Here is a 19909-nt window from a genome sequence, read left to right as displayed (position 1 = left end):
GGCCTCTCCCGTCGCGGAGCACAGGCTCCGGACGCGCAGGCTCAGCAGCCATGGCTCACGGGCCCAGCCGCTCCGCGGCATGTGGGATCTTCCCGGACCGCGGCACAAACCCGTGTCCCCTGCATCGGCAGGCAGACTCTCAACCACTGCGCTACCAGGGAAGCCCCCCTATCAGATATAGTTAAGCCATAGGCCAGTGGGTTGCTCTGAACATCCAGTGACACTATGTGGCTATGTCCCCGGGGCCACAGAGGACAGAACCCACAGCTGAGGACGGTTTAGCAGCATGTTCACAAAGGCGCTGAGCTGCTCTGGGTCTGGGGAGGCTGTTGAGTCACTGCTGTTTCATCTCTTCCAGCCTGCCCTGGAGGACCAGATACCCCATGTAACAACCGGGGTGTCTGCCTCGATCAGTACTCACCCGCGGGACAGTGTAAATGCAACACCGGCTTCAACGGGACAGCGTGTGAGCTGTGCTGGCCAGGGAGATTCGGGCCTGACTGTCAGCGTATGTGGCACCCACTCCCCTGAGCTCCTGCCTGTCGTTCGGCTCTGTGCTCCCTGCCCCAATGCACACCATCCACCTGAGCTGGAAGCATCCTTCTTCCTCTCTTTCCCGGCCACCCACCTCCCAGCTGCCTGCCCTCACATGCTTTTTTCCTCCTTGGATATATTCCCAGTTTCCATCCACTGAAAGAGCCTCCCCTCTAGAAGTGAAACTCACAACCCCTGCAGCCACCAAGGCAAGCTGTGGCCGACCAACACTCATTCAGTCATTCAACTATCACATATATGCTGAGTCCTTACTAATGTTGACAGCTAATGTGTGTGGAGCGCCTGCTATGTGCCAGGCAGGTATGTTGTACCATCTAATCCTCACAACAAGCCTCTGAGGTGGGTACTCTTTATCATCCCCACTTAGCAGATGAAGAAGCTGAGGCACAAAGAGGCTTAGTGACTTGATCAAAAGCCAGGAATGGTTCTAAGTTATAGAACTTAGCTTTCAAAATCCCAGCTTTCAAGGAGTGTACATTCAAAGGGAGGAAACAAAGATGACAGAAACAAAAATAGATAGAAAGGCATAAAGAAGATGAAGCAGATGAAGGGAATCGAGATAGAAAGGAGGCACTGGTCCAGAAGACATCTCATGAAATATTTGAGTAGAGACCTAACAGAGGTGAGGGGGCCAGGAGTGGGACTGTCAATAGCAGCTCTGTCCGGTCAAATTTCAGTGATGATGGAAATGCTCTGTGACTCCGCCACGAGGAATGGTAGCCGCTAGCCACAAGTGGATGTTGAGTACTCAAAACCTGTGACTAAGGAACTGAGTTTTGGTTTTTTTAATTAGTTTACATTTAGATAGCCACGTGTGATGAGCGGCTGCTCTGATGGACAGTGCAGGCTAGAGGAATGGCTTTCCTGGAAGAGAGACAAGCAAGTGCAAAGGCCCTGAGGCAGGCATGGGCTTGGCTTGCAAGGAACAGCAGAGCAGCCAAGGTGGCTGAGCAGGGTGGGCAAAGAAGAGGGAGAAAGGGAGAAGAAGGAATCTGAAGGTCGCCAGGGGCCAGATAACATAGGAGCTTCTTGCCCAGAGACAGGTCTTCAGCGTCTAATCTAAGTGTGATGGCGGCCAGTAAAGGATTGTGAATGGGGGGCGGGGGGGTTGTCCTGAGCAGATTGGAAAGGACCACCCCAGCTGCCCCGTGGAGAGTGCACCATGGGAGCGCACGAGCAGAAGCAGGGCCAGCTTTGGGGAGGCTAATGCCACGTTCTGGGTGAGAGCTGGTGATGCCGTGGGCTAGAGTGGTGCTGCTGGAGGTGGTAAGAAGCAGAAGGATTGGTATATTTCTTGAAGCTTTGACCATTCAGTCCCTTTCTCTGTTAGGAGGCCCAGATGATGTTCCCTCCCCCTACTGTTCAGTTACATACCCCATGATACCCTCTACTTCTGTGTTTACAACAATCGCTGTATTTATAATTACGTGTTCGATAACCAGGTACTGCTAGACTGTAAGCTCCCTGAGAACAGGGACCTTATGTCTTGGGTTTTCTGCTGTAACCTCATTGCCTGGGAGTGTCTGCCTCATGACAGCCCCTGAATTGGTTATTTTTTGAAAGTCTGAATGAATGATATAAATGAATGAGTGAGTGAACGTGGATAAACACGGTGCCTTCCAAACCAGCAGCACAGCCAGCATGTGGTCGGTGGGCTTGGTTGATTGGATTTCAATCCCTGATCTGTGCCGACTGATCACATTCCAACTCGCTCTACAGCCTGTGGCTGCTCGGACCATGGACAGTGCCACGACGGGATCACGGGCTCTGGGCAGTGCGTCTGTGAAACGGGGTGGACGGGCCGCTTCTGTGACACGCAGACAGGTCTGTCCTGGGGGCGGCCACCTGCCGGCAGCGCTGTGCTGCAGCGGACCCTGCCGGAGAGCGGCCGACTGAGGGTGGGGGTCTTAGCGACATCGGAAAGAAACAACAAAGCAGGGGTTCCCTTTTCCACGAGGAATAGATGACTTGGCTGTGTGGCCCCAGGGTCCAGAGATCTGGTGACGTGAAGGAAACTAGATGACACGATTTAACTCAAACCCACGAAACCAGCATGCAGTCCTGTCAATCATGGAAGGACCCACCTCAAGCAAAGTATACGGGATTGGGCAGGAAGGGTCCCTCGGGATCGTGGTCCAGGCCCAGATGTGTGCAGACACAGAGGTGAAGGGTTTCACAGAAAACGTGCTGTTCCCTGGAGTCCAGGATATGACCCCTGATTCAGCTGCGTATTAGACAAACGGCCGCAGCTAAGCCACCCTCTCCGAGGCTTGATGCGCTCGTCCGAAGAAAGAGAGCCTGTTGCACGGCTTTCGGGGGAGGATTGTTGTGAGGGTCGGGGTCATGGCTTCGGGGTGTCCGGTGCATGTGGGGCACTCAGAAACAGTAGCTTCCATTATCACCATCCGTCATTGTCATCCTTGTCATGACCTTGGTCCTCACTGAGCTGTCAGTTTTCTGAGGCCTCCCTTGAAGCCCAAGCCTCGTGTTCCGGTCAAAGGTTGAATTCTCCAATGTAAAGCACTGTCACTTCATCCTCCCTGGGGGCAGAAGGGCAAGACCAAGCTCTTCCTGTGGGCATCAGCAACCTGAAGCTCCAGCAGCCCAGCAGTCCCCTTAACTTCAGTTCTTCCCCGTCTTCTCTCCCCGGTCGTCCTCCCGTGGCTTCATGCTGCCTCCTGATACGGCAGCCCCTTCCAACCACCAAAGCCCCAGACTTCTCCCAGGCTCTGCAGCGCCCACAGAAGGCCTTGGAATTTCTCCTCCAATTTAACCATCTCCTCTGGAACCCCATGCCCTTAGGGCCAAAGAGCTAATCTGCTAAGTTCACCCTTGCTAGCGGACTTTGAGGTATAAAGTGTTCACTGGTTGCCCCTAACGGTAACATTTGCATTTTAATCTGGATAACATTTCAGAAGTAATGTCTTAATAATACAAAGGAGTGATTCAGGAATCTCAGAATCTCCAGGCTGGGAGGGACCTTAGCAAATCACCCCGTCCACCTGCCATAAGGGGCCACTTTTGAAACACAGTGGCAGGCCAGATGGGGTCTCAGGAAGATGCCTTAGGTGGGTCCCAGCCCTTCCCATCATGGTGCGGGATGAATGGTGACCTCTTTCTTTGCAGTTCTGCCCCTCGTGTGCATGCCTCCTTGTTCTGCTCATGCCACCTGTAAGGAGAACAACACGTGTGAGTGTAACCTGAATTATGAAGGGGACGGAATAACGTGTACAGGTAGGTCCCATCCGTGCATGGGTGGAATAGCAGCGAGGTGCTAGGAGCAGAGCGGCTCTTGGTCAGGGTGCCTGGGCTCCATCCCGGCCCTTCTGCTTCCTGCTCGGACTGCTTCGGCAATACCCACCCTCTCTGCGACTCAGTTTTCCCCGACGGGTTTGCTCATGCCTGACCTGCCCACTTCCCAGGTCATGACTTTGAAACTGCTTTGCCAACTGTGATGCACTTTGTTTTATGGTATTTTTGTGACTTTACAGATAATCCAGTCTTACTTCAAAAAATTCAGAAACTATACTACAGTATTTAAAAAACAACAGTGAAACCTACACATGCTCTCACCACTCGGTGAGAACCACTTTGAACACTGAAATGTCTCTGTCTCTAGTAGTTACAATATAGGTTCAGCCACACAGAGGCCCAAATGAACAGTGGCACAAACAAGGCAGATGTTTAAATATTTATTTTTATCTCTTATAGCAGTTTGCATGGAGGCATCCAGGGCTAACATAGGGTTTCACTCTGAAAGGTCATCTGGGGGCCCAGACTCCTTCTATCTTGTTGCTCTGCCATCGCTCACTTGCCTGGCCCAAGATGGTCACTACCAAAGCACATCCCAGGCAGCAGGATAGAGAGGGAGAGAGAGGAGGCAAACCTCCTCCCTTTAAGGACACACCTAGAAGAGGCTAAAATCCTGTCTGCTTCCACCCCATTGGCTGGAACCTCATCATCTGTCACACCTAGGACAGGGGAGCCTGGGAAATGTAGTCTTCAGTTGGACAACCATGAAGCCCAGTTGAAAATCTACTACTATAGAAAAAGAAGACAATAGCTACTGGGGGAAAGCTACTAGTCCTGGGCACGCATACTTTCTAACTGCTCTCATGAGTAGATATTCTTATAGAGATCTATACTTTCTTTACAGAACTGAGATCTCGCTATACCTGTTGTTCTGTGATCTGCTACGAGGCAGTCTAGAAGTAGCTCAGCAACAGCAGTGGCAGCAAAGACCCAGGTTCTGTCTTTCTGCTCTGCCAGCCTTAGGCCGAGGCCTTTTGTCCTCATGTTCATGCTCTCAGGGTCTCAGGTGGCTGCCACCACTCTAGCCAAAGAGTCAGACGAGAGAAATCAGAGCGCTTTCCAGCTACTCCTGAGGCTGGAGCTAATCTACTATTAGGTTGAAATTTGGGGGATGAAGAAAACAAAGGTTAAGGGGCACACAAAACAGTGGGGAAAGTGCGGGCTTTGGAGTCAAACCAACCTGGCTTTGAATCCCAGCCCCTCCACGTTGTAGCTGGTTTGCCTTTGTCAGGTCAGTTAAGCTCTGAGTTTCCATTTGTTAATCTGCAGAATGGGGGTAACAATGTCTATGTCCCAAGGTGCTCAGTAGTGCACTAACCCTACACACACACACACACACACACACACACACACACACACACACACACACACACACACACACACACACACACACACACACACACACACACACACACACACACACACACACACACACACACACACACACACACACACACACACACACACGACTATGTCCTAACACTAAAAACCCAAACTCATTAGAAAACTACTACCAAAGTAAAGTATGTGATTTAAAAAAAGAGCAGAGGTAGACAGATGTCACCAGGCCTGGTCTATGAGGGTGTTCGCCACAGGACACTAGTGTTGGCAAATGCAGCACAGAGGCCACCAGGCACAGGGAGAGAAGGCACCGCAATGTTGGGGCCCATCGTCTCGCCCAGCGCCCCTGGTCCTGGGGTGACCCACACCTCGATCTGAAGCCCGTGTTACACAGAGCGTGGTTCATTGAGCCCTTGTCCTCTGCTCTTGCAGTTGTGGATTTCTGCAAACAGAACAACGGGGGGTGTGCAAAGGTCGCCAAGTGCTCCCAGAAGGGCACGAAGGTCTCCTGCAGCTGTCAGAAGGGCTACCAGGGGGATGGCCACAGCTGCGTGGAGATAGACCCCTGTGCGGACGGCCTCAATGGCGGGTGTCACGAGCATGCCACGTGCCAGGTGACCGGCCCGGTGAGTCTCGTCTCCCCGGGGAAATTGGGGGTGGGGAGCCCTTGTGCCTCGCTCAGCCTTGCTTCTCCACTCGGGTTACCTTTGGCCTCTTCCTAAGCCTTCTTCCCACGTGAGTCTATTTCTTGTTAAGTCGGCGGGCTAAATACGAAGTGGTACCCTATGCAGAAAAAGGACCTTACTGGAAAAGCTGGTGAAGTCCACATAAAGTCTGTTGTTTAGTTAATCATAATACACCAACACTAGGTTTTTAGTTTTGACAATGAACTATGGTTTTGGAAGATGTTAACGTTAGGAGAAACTGAGTGGAGGATATAAGGAGACTCTCTCTCTGCAACTTCTCTCTAAATCTGAAATTATTCCAAATAAAAATGAATTAAAACCAAAAAAGTTGGTAAGAGATGGCAGGAAAAGTGCAGTTTGGGCACTCACTCAGGTCTTTCTAGAATGGAATCGTGCCCTGTTGCCCCATTTCTCTGGTGGGAAGGAAAGATGGTGGGAGGTGATGTCGATTATATTACAGTTATAAACATGAACTCGGAGTCAGGCAGCTTTTGAGTCTTTGTTCCTGGCCTGACACGCTGTGTGGTCTGGGGCTGGCTGCTTAACCTCTCTGAGCCTCAGTTTCCTCATTCACAAAGTGGGCCTCATAATACTGCGAACCTCACAGGATTGTTGTGGACGTTAAATGGGATCATTCATTGACTCAACAAACGGTCATCAGGCACCTACTTTGTGCTGTTGTAGCTGCCAAGGATGTAGCGATCAAAAGCTTATACACGAGTAGGGGGAGGGGGCATCTTCAGTACAGAAATGAGTGTACAAGATACCTTCAGAGAGGGCCAAGAGTCAGGAGGAACAAAAATCAGGCCAGTGTGATAAAAAGGGACTGGGAGTCAGGGAAGCGACATCTGAGCTGAGATGTAAAGGAGGACATTCCATCCTGAGCCTGTGCAAAAGCAAGACGGAGCAGTAACTCAGTCCCCACCGGACCGGACAGGCATGTTTCTTACCCTTCTGAGCACCTCCTGTGCTGGATGGTGGCCCGCGGAGCACATGGGGTTCTGGGGGCCCAGAGAGGGGCCTTTTTCATCTTCCCCACTCTTCCCCCCCTAGGGCAAGCACAAGTGTGAATGTAAACGTCATTACGTGGGAGACGGCCTGGACTGTGAACTGGAGCAGCTGCCCATCGACCGCTGCCTGCAGGACAATGGGCAGTGCCACGCCGACGCCGACTGTGCTGACCTCCACTTCCAAGGTCAGTGTGGCCCGAAGCACCTGGCCTCAGGCATGGGGAAGGGACCTCTGCAAGAGCAAAGGGTCAGGGACTTCCCTAGTGGTGCAGTGGTTGGGACTTCGCCTTCCAGTGCAGGCGGGCGGGTTCGATCCCTGGTAGGGGAGCTAGGATCCCACATGCCTCAAGGCCAAAAAACCAAAACATAAAGCAGAAGAAATGTTGTAACAAATCCAATAAAGACTTCAAAAGTGGTCCACATCAGGAAAAAAAATCTTAAAAAACAAACTGGGACCAAACAGCCCATGCATTGCCCAGGACCCAGTGGAGGCTGACATCAAGCACATCGAGGGTTCGGATTTCAACATACAAATTTGTGGGGGACACAGACATTCAGTCCCTATCACGCATCAAGTCCTAAGACACCTCAAGTCCATTTTGGGGATGAAATGGAGGAAATATAAGCAGGAGAAATACACAGGAGATACGACAAATATATGACACTGTCTCTTCTTGCAAGGAGATTCCCAATGGAGTTGAGGACATTTTTTTAATCAACAAGACCGGGGGAAGAAAGGTAATAAGACAGAAGATAGTGATTTATCTCATGCTGATGGTGCAACTGAAGGGAGAGAGCAAGCTGGTTAGAGAAAAATTGGAAGCAGGGACTCAGGCAGATATTTGTACACCCACGTTCACAGCAGCATTATTCACAACAGCCAAAGGGCAGAAACAACTGAAATGTTCAACCTATGGATGGATAGATAAAATGCAGTATACAGTGGGAAATTACTCACCCTGTAAAAGGAATGAAATTCTGTACATGCTACAGCGTCAATGAACCTTGAAAACATGCGCCATGAAATAAGCCAGACACAAAAGGACAAACATTGTACTCTTCCACAGATAGAAGGTACCTGTAATAGGCAAATTCAGAGAGACGGAAGGAAGGATAGAGGTTACTGAAGGGTGGGGAGGGGGGTCATTCTTTAATGGGTACAAAGTTTCTGTTCGGGATGATGGAAACATTCTAGAAATGGATAGTGGTCATGGTTGCTCATGTAAATGTACTTAATGCCACGGAATTGTACACTTAAAGTGGTCAAAAGGGCGAATTTTATGTTATGTGTATTTTACTGCAATAAAATTTTTTTAAAAAAGAATAGAGAAGGGAAGGATCTCTGGGTGAGATGAGAGAGGGAATCCCAGGGAGCTGAATAGAGGCCTGGGGCTACAGTAGACGTTTGAAAGATGCTGGAGTTGAGCTATGCACAGAAGAGCTGGCAAGACATTTCTGCTGGGAGGACTCATGGACAGCAGTTATCAGGGGTCAGCTGAGAAGGACGAGGCGATGGTGGGAGGGACAGCATAATATCAAGGCTATGACCCCAAGGTAACAGGGTCTCTGCTGGGAAGAGGAGTGAGATGAGGGAGAAAAGGGCACACCGTGGACATGGAGAGTGAAGAAAAGGAAAGGGTCGACCATAATGTAAGGTTTCCATCTCGAGAGACCAACCCAGTGGTGGTATTAAAGCAGTCTGGGAGTAGGGGGCCCAAGAATTTTGAAAGCTTTGCTGGGGACAGTCTATGTTCAAGGTGATGACGGATCTTCCAAGTTCTATTTCAAGGTGATGGTGGGACTTCAAAGCAGGGAGATTCTGTAGGTGGTTGTTATTTAGGATGGGGTCAAGAATGAGCAGTTGGGAGCAGGGATGTTGATTCATGAGTCATCTGCCAGGAGGAGTGTGGAGTCAAGAGGTGCTTGGCTTTTTTCTTTAGGGCGCGATTCATTCAGCCAGTCCTGCCTGTTCCCACAACTCACTGAATCTATTCAGTTCGTGGAACATCGCCCATCTTCTCCAGGGGGCTTTTCTCTTCTACTTTTTTATGAATACTGAGACAGTGATGGTAGTGATATGAAGTGACTGAGCGTCACACTGGACCCACCTTCTGTTGTGGCTGAGTGGTTACCCTTAAGAAGACGAGATGGCATTGGGATGCCTCAGCTGTCCCGGTGGGCGGGCTACGGAGGCATCCCACACTCAGGAGGAAGTGCCTACTCTCACACAGTTCCGAGGAGGGCAAACACACAGCCTCTGTGGCATCCAATTCGGCAATGTGTGCAGAGAGCCTCAAGACATTCAAGGGACACATCCTATTGAAATAATCTAAGAATTGAATAACGGGAAACATACCATCCCAGCATTACCTAACATCACAAAAAATTAGAAATAACAAATATCTAACAGTAAAGGATGATCAAATATACTGTTATATCCACTCAAGGGCACTATTAAGAATTGTGGGGACTTCCCTGATGGCGCAGTGGTTAAGAATCCGCCTGCCAGTGCAGGGGACACGGGTTCGAGCCCTGGTCCGGGAAGATCCCACATGCCGCGTAGCCACTAAGCCCATGTGCCCCAACTACTGAGCCTGTGCTCTAGAGCCCGCGAGCCACAACTACTGAGCCCGCGCACCACAACTACTGAAGCCCACACACCCTAGAGCCCACATGCTGCAACTACTGAGCCCATGTGCTGCAACTACTGAGCCCATGCACCACAACTACTGAGCCCATGTGTCACAACGACTGAAGCCCACACACCCTAGAGCCTGCACGCTGCAACTACTGAGCCCATGTGCTGCAACTACTGAGCCCACGTGCCACAACTACTGAGCCCATGTGTCACAACGACTGAAGCCCACGCACCCTAGAGCCCATGTGCCGCAACTACTGAGCCCACGTGCCACAACTACTGAGCCCACGTGCTGCAACTACTGAAGCCCGCATGCCTAGAGCCCGTGTTCCGCAACAAGGGAAGCCTGCGCACTGCAGCAAAGAGCAGACCCCGCTCGCTGCAACTAGAGAAAGCCTGTGCACAGCAACAAAGACCCAGCGCAGCCAAAAAATAATTAATTTTAAAAAAAGAATCGTGTTGACTTGAGAAGGAGACAAGGCTAAACACCTTTCCGTCCTTCCCCAAGCTGTTATTTTGGTAAGTGTTTATATTTCAGGTGTGGCTGACAAGATTATATGGCCTGTGGATGAATATACTATTGTCTGCAGTCAAAGAAGAAAATCTTGGGAATTCCCTGGTGGTCCAGTGGTTAGGACCCCACACTTCCACTGCAGGGGGCACAGGTTCGATCCCTGGTCAGGGAACTAAGATCCCGCAAGCCGGGCAGCCAAAAAAAAAGAAAGAAAGAAAGAAAAAAATCTTAAACTTCGCTCTTTTGGGGGTAGAAAGTACCCTTTTAGTGGCATTTGATAAAGAACTTGACAATATAAAAATTTGACTTGTTTCTTGAAGTCACATGCATTGGTCTCTGCATTAACTGGTTAAAAAAAGATACCAACTATTTAAAAAGGATTAAAATCTTCTAGTATCTTAGGGGGAAATGGCTAGAAAGCTTTTGTAAAGGCATGGTGGCAATCAGAAAACACATGGGGTCGTTGGCAGAAACTCATTTTAATGTATTTTTTTTTCATGGCTGTGAAGTTCACAAAAAGTGTTCAACTAAAAGTGTCAAGGGGAAATTATGTTGCCAGAGAAAATTTATAATATTGGGAAATAATCGTGATTTCGCGTTATAAGAAAGATTTCTAAAAGCTAAATATGCAGCATACTGCCACACTTGTGGTATATATGACATGTAAACGGACAGGGAAAAAGACTGGAAGGGTGAAATTACATCAAAATTAAAAGTTACAAAAATAAAAATTCTGTACGGAAGTACATCAGAATGTTAGCCATGGAGTAATGATTATTTCCAGAGAGCGGGACTGTAGGTGATTTTTGTTCATCTCTTTTCTTTTCCGTATGGCCCAGATTTCTACCAGACACGTGCTACTTTCATAGTTAGAAAAGAAATAAGTATTTTAAATGACATCTCAAAGGGGAGTGGCATCCCAAGAAACCCTGGGATACGGTCAGCCTTCCACTTTGAAAACCTCTGATGAAAGCACTGCCAGCCAGGGGGGCTGGCCTGGACGATTCCTCTCCTCCCCCTTCTAGATACCACCGCTGGAGTGTTCCATCTACGCTCCCCGCTGGGCCAGTACAAGCTGACCTTTGACAAAGCCAGAGAGGCCTGTACCAAGGAAGCTGCAACCATGGCAACCTACAACCAGCTCTCCTACGCCCAGAAGGTGGGGCCCAGTTGGCGGGCACTGTGCAGGCAGGGTCTTCAGGGGAGGAGATGCAGCTTCCTCTGGACACAGGGGAGACTCAGGCTGTTGCCTTCCTGGAGCGGGGAGTTCAGGGAGCTCCTGGAGCAATAACGATTCGTCATGTCCACCGGGAGTCTACCGTGTGTCAGGCACAGTGTGGGGTGCTTCCCTGACATTGCTGTCCATTCTTACAACATCCCTGGAGGCAGGTATTCCTATCTTTTTACAGAGAGGGCAACTGAGGCTCTGAAAGGTAATGTGCCCAATGTCACCCAGCCAAGAAGTGGCAGGTCCAGCATTCCATGTACCCCTGACTCCAAAAGTCTTCTCTCGATCATGACATTCAACCACCAAGGCAGAGGCACAGACTGGGAGTGTGTACCTCATAGATGGAAACCAGAAAGAGATCAGTTAACCACAAGCCTAGGGTCTCCCTGAACCCACAAAGCAGCTGAGTTTTCTGGAATAGCCGGGGCTCTCTTTGTCTGGAGGGGCTGTGAAGGGAGTACATGGGAAGTGCCCCAGCTCTCAGCCACAGGCAGGGAGGAAATGGAGCTCTGGTCAGGGCTACTCTCTTAGCCTCTAAAACCAGAAGCCAATTAGGAAAGGTCAGCGACTTTGAGTGACCTGCTAGTGACTGCTCACTGGGAGTAGAGGAGACCACTGTCCATCAGGATGATGTTACTGCCCTCCAACCTCCATCACTACCAGATCCTCAGACCTGACGTTTCTTTACCAAGGAGCAAAGCCTTTGATGCCAGGACCCAGCATCTTGGAGGGTCAGAATTTCTTGTTTCTCCTGCTTGCTGGTTGTATGGCCTTGATCAAGCCATTGAAACCTCTGTCCCACCGGGCATGTTTGTATGAGGACTAAAGGTAATATGGTACAGTGACTGGCACACAGTAGGAACTCAGTTTTTAAGATTAAGAGCTCTGGAGTAGACTGCATGGGTGTGAATCTCAGCTCCGCTACTCGCTGGCTGTATGACTTTGAGCAAGTTACCTAACCCTTTTTGCCTCTATTTTCTCAATTATATGATAGAGGTTTTTTTTAAGTTTCTATCTCAAAGGGTTGATATAAGTGTGAAAGGTGCTGACACATGAAAAGCCCTTGCAACAGAACCTGGCCCAGAATAAGCTCTCAATAAGTGTTACAGTGAATGGTGATGGTGAGGATGACGACTGATGATCGGTTACAGTTCTATCAACCCATAAGCAGAAGAATTTGCACCCAGGGAAAAAATGGCTGATTGCAAATCCTTTCTCGAGAGCAGAGGGAAGAAAAATGAGTGTGAAGGACCCGGGCACCTACAGGAAAGAGAAGGCACCACTTTCATCCATCCAATGGCTCAATCAACAAAAATTTAATGAACACCTACTATGTTCCAGGCACGGGGTACAATAGGCAAAATGAGCCATAATTCCAAACTCCATGGAGTTTTCAGTCTGATGGGGGAGTCAGACGTTACCCAAAGAACTCCACAACAAATATGAAATCACAGCTGACCCATGGCCACATCTGTGTCCCTACAGGCCAAGTACCACCTCTGCTCAGCAGGCTGGCTGGACAGTGGGCGAGTAGCCTACCCCACATCCTACTCCTCCCAGAACTGTGGCTCCGGTCTCATTGGGATAGTGGACTACGGAACAAGAAACAACAAGAGTGAAATGTGGGATGTCTTCTGCTACCGGATGAAAGGTAACGGCGCACACGCCCCTTTAGATTCCAGGCCATGCAGCTGCTGAGCAATCCTCAGCCTGGCCAGCCGACCTCCCAGGGTGAGCTGGGGCAGCCCAGGCCCCTGCCTCACTGGGGCGGGCCCCCATGTGCTCCTGCCTTCCAGATGTGAACTGCACCTGCAAGGCAGGCTACGTGGGAGATGGCTTCTCGTGCAGTGGAAATCTGTTGCAGGTCCTGATGTCCTTCCCCTCGCTCACAAACTTCCTGACGGTATGTATGTACCATGTCTGTTTGCTTTCGCCTCGGGGTGGAGGGGTCGCCTCAAAGCAGGTATTAGAGAGGTGAGTCCTTCAAAGAAGACAGAGGTTCACAGTCATAGTTAAGAGCATGGACACTGACACACAAAAAAAAAGGGACTTCCTGGCGGTCCAGTAGTTAAGACCCCACGCTTCCAGTGCAGGGGCCGCGGGTTCAATCCCTAGTCAGGGAACTAAGATCCCACATGACGTGTGGCGCAGCCAAAAAAAAAAAAAAAAGTCTCGAAAGGGCGTGGGCACTGAGCCTCACTGCCTGAGGCTGAAGCTTAGGTTTGCCACTTGGTGCAGCACCTTACATGAGTTACTTTCCCTTCTGAGCCTCAGTTTGCTCATCTGTAAAATGGAGATGATGATAGCACCAGTCTCATAGGGGCACTGTGATAAATAGATGACCTAATATTTGTAAAGCGCTTAGCCCTGTGGCCAGCAAATGCAAAATGCTATACTGGTACTGGCTGGTATTCTTATCTCTGTGTGCAACTACAGCAGCTTCAGAGTCGGCCCTGGAGGAGTAAGATGCTCTTTTATCTTTGTGGACAGGGTAGGGCACAGTTAGCTAAGTCTGCCTGGTGGTCACCCAGTGAGCCAGATTCTCAACACGGGGTCAGCTTGCATTTTGCACTTTTTTTTTTTTCTTTTCGGCTCCACCATGCGGCTTGCGGGATCTTACTTCCCCAACCAGGGATCGAACCCACACCCTCGGCAGTGAAAGCGCAGAGTCCTAACCACTGGACCGCCAGGGAATTCCTGCACTGCACTTAAAGTCACTTTAATATTCTACAAGGCACGTCCAATGAAGAGAAAGCCCCTGTTAGAGAAGGAATTGGTGTTGACTGATGAAAGAACTGAGCTAATAATTTTAATAACAATAGCTAAAATTTCTTACGCACTTCCTTTGCACGGGGCATTGTACTGAGCCCTTTCAGGGCCCTTTTCGCTTGGTTCATAGAACATAAGCTCCATAAGGGAAAGGATTTTCTCTGCCTTGTGGCTGGCATATAGTAGGTGCTCAATAAATACTTGCTAGAAGGAATAAATCCTTATGCAACCTTATGAAGTCACTTCTGCTGTTATTCCCATTTTGCAGATAAAGAAACTGAGGCTTAGCAAGGTCAAGGACATAGCCAAGGAGAGGGGACTGAGCATAAGTATAGGGCTTGTAGGAGCAGGGCAGAAGCTAAACCAAGGACCCCACAATGGCGAGCCTTTTTCCACAGACCAAAGGTATCCACCTAACTCGTCTAAAAATTCAGTGTTACCGTAAATACTCTAAAGGTAAACAGCCAAACCAATATTTGTGCTGCATGGGAGCTTGGCTTGTGACAGCATCTCAGAGAAAAGACGGTGTAGAACAAAACTCACTGGCTACGTGCCCTTCAGCAAATTATCTTCTCTGGGTGTCAGTGGTACTCTCTGCACAATGACAAAGCTGAACTGGGTAGTGTGACTTTTTAAAATCTGTTCAGTGAGTATTTATTGAGTACTTACAAAGTGCTTCAGATATATCAGTGAACAAAATAGACAAACAATAAACAGAATAAATAAATAGTATTGAAAGCTAGAAGATGATCTAGGCTATGGGGGGTGGGGTGGGGAGGGTAAGGGGAACCACAGGGTTCCCTTTTTTTTTTTTTTTTTTTTTTTTGCGTTACGCGGGCCTCTCACCACTGTGGCCTCTCCCGTTGCGGAGCACAGGCTCCGGACGCGCAGGCTCAGTGGCCATGGCTCACGGGCCTAGCCGCTCCGCGGCATGTGGGATCTTCCCGGACCGGGGCACGAACCCGTGTCCCCTGCATCGGCAGGCGGACTCTCAACCACTGCGCCACCAGGGAAGCCCAGGGTTCCCATTTTGCATAGAGTGATGAGGAAAGGCCTTAGTGAGAAGGTGACACGTGAGTAAAGTGTGAACAGAAGAGAGGAAGTTAACCGTGCAGATTTGGAGGAAGAATCTTCCAGGCAGAAGAAACAACCAGGCAAAGGATGAAAGGCAGGAGAGTGCTGGGCAAGCCTGAGGAACGTCAGGGAGGCCAGTGTGGCTGGAACAGAGTGAGCGAGAGGACAGCCGGGCACGGGGTCAGAGGAGCAACAGTCCAGATGGTTTGGGCCTCACGGGCCACGGTAAGGACTTTGGCTTTTCCTCTGGGAGAAGTGGGGGCCCTTGCAGGGTTTTGACAAAAGGAGACTCAAGATTTCACTTAACGTTTCAAAGACCACACGGGCTGTCGTGTTGAGAATGGCCTGTGATCTGGCTGTGACTTGGGACCAGAGGATTTATTGAGGAAAGGAAAAATCCTCCTGCAATCTTCTCAAGGGGCAGTCAGACAGAAGAGCGGACGAGTGGCAGCCTGAGTTGGGACGACCAGCAGGAATATTCCCAGAGGGGTGATGCTACCCTCTCCAGCCACCCCGGTCCCTGCACACCAGGCTGACCCGTCTGACCACCTCCTTCCTCTCCCCAGGAAGTGCTGGCCTATTCCAACAGCTCAGCCAGAGGCCGGGCGTTTCTGAAACACCTGACTGACCTGTCGATCCGAAGCACCCTCTTTGTGCCACAGAACAGCGGGCTGGGGGAAAATGAGGTGAGTTGGGTTCCTGATGTCTGTGCTTTAGGCTAGCGCTTCTAGACAGTATCAGTTGTCTATCACCACAATAGTGCAATGTTACAAACGATCCCAGAATGCAGTGGCTACACATGTATTTAGCTCCAACATCTGTAGATCGGCTGGCAGTTCTTCCGGGCTAGGCCAGGCGTGCTCGTGTGTCTAAGCCGGGCTGGCCGTCAGGTTACCTAGGCTGGCTTGTCTGGGGCTCTGCTCCGCAGGGCTCTCATCCTCCAGCAGGCTAGCCCGGGCTTGTGGTGAGAGCAAGCCCAGTCCTGCCAGTGCTTTCTAAGCCCCCGTCTGGTCACATTTGCTAATATGCCACTGGCCCAACAGGTCATGTGGCTGAGCCCAAAGTCAGAGTGGGAGGCCCTCAGATGATGTGGTTAAGGGCAAGGATACGGGGAGGGGTGAAGACCAGGGCCATGGGTGCAACTGATCTACTACATCAACCTTTTTCATGTCACGGCACAGAGAGGAACTGGCAGTGTTTATTCAGCCCACCCACGGGCTCTGACAGCCCAGACCCCACTGAGGGCTGAGAGAAGCAGTAGCTCTGCTCACTTGTTACCCACTCAAGACCCATTCCTCCCAGGGCACCACTGGGAAGCTCTGCTTTGTCCATAAAAATGACTTTCAAAGTGGAGGCAGAAAAACCAAGGCTTTGCGAAGTGATTTTTTTTCCCTGGGTCATCCTCGTCATTAAAAGGAGAAAATATTGCTTGGCCTTTAAAGACCGTTTTCGTGTCTCTTCTTTGCTCTCAGACTCTGTCTGGGCGGGACATCGAGCACCATCTCGCCAATGTCAGCATCTTTTTTTACAATGACCTTGTCAACGGTACCGTCCTGCACACTAGGCTGGGAAGCCAGCTGCTCATCACCTCCAGCCAGGACCAGCGCCAACTGGTATGAAAAGTCTTCTGGGCTTATAGGGGGAAGTGGGGATAATACATGCCAAGCTCCTAGCAGAGAGTAGGTGCTTAATAGATGGCAACTCTTATAATGTGAAAGTAAACTCCAAAGCTGCAGTTAGCGGTACTAGCTACACACCAGAACACACCACACTGACTGTCAGGCAGCCCCTACCCTTTGGGAAATAAGCCATTGGTGACCGCCAGCCCCAGAAGCTGGTGAACCAGCTTTAAATGAAACCATTTTAAAGCAGTCTGATTCTCTGCCCTTATTTCTGTCAGATTGCCAGCCTATCCTAGGTGTTAACATGTGAGCCTTCAAGTCAAATGACCCTCGTATGAAAACCAGTTCTGCCACTCACTAGCTCTAGGAACTTAGACAAGTTATCTCACTTCTAAGTGTCCCAATTTCCTCATCTGAAAAGCAGGGATGTTGGTGATGTGTTAATGATGTTGATGATGATGGTGGTGGTGGTGGTAACGGTGATGATGATTATGGTGGTGGTAATAGTGATATTTTGATAATGGTGGTGTTAATGATGTTGGTAATGATGATAATTATGATGGTAATAATAGTGACATTATTTTGATAATGGTGATGTTAATGATGGTGGTGTGTTGATGATGATGATGGTGGTGGTGGTGATGATTATTTTGATGATGATGATGGATAATGGTGGGGATGATAGTGGTGGTAGTGATATTAGAAGTAGTGATAGTGGTGGTGGTAATGTGACCATGACAACCATGATGTTCAAATCATAGGCTTTTTTAAAAATATATTTTTTAATCGAAGTATAGTTGATTTACAATGTTGTGTTAGTTTTAGGAGTACAGCAAAATGATTCAGTTATATATATATTCAATTATATATATATTTTTTCAGATTCTTTTCCCATATAGGTTATTACAAAATATTGACTATAGTTCCCTGTGCTATATAGTAGGTCCTTGTTAATTATCTATTTTATATATAGTAGAGTATATCTGTTAATCCTATACTCCTAATATATCCCTCCTCCCTACCTTTCCCCTGCGTTAACCATAAGTTTGTTTTTTGTCTGTGAGTCTGTTTCTGTTTTGTAAATAAATTCGTTTGTATCATTTTTTTAGATTCCACATATAAGTGATACATATGATAATATTTGTCTTTCTGCCTGACTTAGTGTGATAATCTCTAGGTCCATCCATGTTGCTGCAAATGGCATTATTTCATTTTCCTATGGCTGAGTAATATTCCATTGTATATATGTACCACATCTTCTTTGTCCATTCATCTGTCAATGGAAATTTAGGTTGCTTCCATGTCTTGGCTATTGTAAATAGTGCTGCTATGAACATTGGGGTGCGTGTATCTTTTCGAATTATGGTTTTCTCCAGATATACGCCCAGGAGTGGGATTGCTGGATACACCCTCTCCGGCATTTATTATTTGTAGACTTTCTGATGACGGCCATTCTGACTGGTGTGAGGCGAAACCTCATTGCAGTTTTGTCAAATCATAGGCTTTTATGGAGATTCAGTGATTCAAGTCTTTCGACGTGTGATAGTAGTGTCTGACATGTAGCAAGAGCTAAATGAATTACTTTTAATTTTTACCTAATTAATGATCTTTATTACCGACGATCAGTAGTTTAGACCAGTGCTTCTCAAACTTTACTATGCATTTTAATCACCTACAGGTTTGTGCAAATGCATGTTGTGATTCAGTGGGTGGGTTGTGAGGCCTCAGGTTCTGCACTTCTAAGCACTCTCAGGTGACTGTCCACGCCACAAGCCAGTGGAGCACACTTTGATTAGCAAGGAATCAGATCACTTAACATCCCTTTCTAACAGTGTGGTGTGATGTTCACAGCAGTGGATCTGGAATCCAGAGGCATGGGATTTGCCACCTACGACCTGGGTGATCTTGGACAGACCATTTTCCTTCTGAACTCTCATCTGTTAAACAAGTGGGCTGGACAGAATGACCTCCTGGGGTCTCTGCAGCTCTTAGATCAGCTTATTGGCACAAGAGCTACTAATGTGTTTTGGGCTGTCCAGAGGGTGAGCGCAAGTCCTATGCTACCTGTCAGTGAGGACTGGCCTGAAGCCCAGGCGCCACGACCTCAGGGAAATTTTGCTCCGTGAAAGGGCTGCCCACATGGGAAGTAAGAGTCAGGTGGTCAGAGATCTCCACCAGCCTCTTCTCATCTCCCCTAGGAGACCAGGTTCGTTGATGGAAGAGCCATTCTGCAGTGGGACATCTTTGCCTCCAATGGGATTATTCATGTCATTTCCAGGCCTTTAAAAGCACCTCCCATCCCAGCGGTGAGTATCCAGGGTTCCTGGTGAGGGGCCGGGGGAATCCCAATGTCCACTCCCCAAGAAGCAAACTACTCCCGGAAGCCCTGTCCACCCCTCCTCCGGATACTGGAGGCGCCTCCCCCATCCACGGCAGCTGGCCTCAGGGATGCCGGGCCCTGTCGCATCCCACCCCCACTCCAGTGCGTTAGCAACATAACACCTGTCACCATCAATATCTGTTGAATGAAAAGGGCAGGATGGGCCATGGAGACACCACCGGAAAGGGAGTGAAAATCCTGAGCATCTCCACTTCGTAACCGTGTGACCTTAGACAAGCCCCAGAACATCACTGAGCCCCATTTTTCTTATCTGCAAAATCGAGGTCGTAATGCCTTCCTCCCTGGGTTCTTGGGAGGGCGAGTTAATATAAAATAATGAAGACAGTCCCTGGCACATAGTACATGCTATATAAGAGTTGGTCGGCTGTGGTTGGTTGGTGGTGGTGATGTTAGTATTCTAACTTTGTTCTAAAAGTATGAGGGAGGGGCGAGCACAGCTGGCTGCTGGGAAGTTCCACAGCCTAGTGGTTAAGCACATAAGTTCCAAAGCCAGGCTCGCTTCCAAAGCCCACCTCTACCACTCACAGGCTGTGTGATATTGGGCAAGTGCTTACCCGCTCTGTGTCTCCATTCTCCCGTATGAAAGTGGAAACAATAAAAATTGTTCTTATCTCTTGTGTTATTATACATTTAAATGGATTATTTTGTGTAAGGGGGCTTAGAACAGACCCTGGAAATAGTAAGGGCTAGATACATGTTAACAATTTTATCATTATTTTTATCCCAACTGGTACCAAGATGCCTCAGGCCAGCCAGAAT

General features: G+C 49.0%; 1 protein-coding gene across 1 annotated transcript in view; it reads left to right on the top strand.

Annotated features, from left to right (window-relative positions):
- Positions 1-19909, top strand: part of STAB2 (stabilin 2) — a 157655-nt gene that overhangs the window by 131293 nt on the left and 6453 nt on the right. Inside the window, exons 56-66 of the mRNA XM_060166874.1 lie at positions 359-508; positions 2275-2379; positions 3682-3789; positions 5641-5834; positions 6948-7089; positions 11082-11215; positions 12770-12935; positions 13081-13187; positions 15694-15813; positions 16600-16740; positions 18948-19055. Of these exons, the coding sequence (XP_060022857.1) occupies positions 359-508; positions 2275-2379; positions 3682-3789; positions 5641-5834; positions 6948-7089; positions 11082-11215; positions 12770-12935; positions 13081-13187; positions 15694-15813; positions 16600-16740; positions 18948-19055 (1475 nt within the window). The remainder of the gene's footprint in view (positions 1-358; positions 509-2274; positions 2380-3681; positions 3790-5640; positions 5835-6947; positions 7090-11081; positions 11216-12769; positions 12936-13080; positions 13188-15693; positions 15814-16599; positions 16741-18947; positions 19056-19909) is intronic.

The sequence above is a fragment of the Lagenorhynchus albirostris genome, chromosome 11, assembly GCF_949774975.1.
Source record: "Lagenorhynchus albirostris chromosome 11, mLagAlb1.1, whole genome shotgun sequence".
Classification (NCBI taxonomy): domain Eukaryota; kingdom Metazoa; phylum Chordata; class Mammalia; order Artiodactyla; family Delphinidae; genus Lagenorhynchus; species Lagenorhynchus albirostris.
This window is presented reverse-complemented; position numbering and strand designations above follow the sequence as displayed.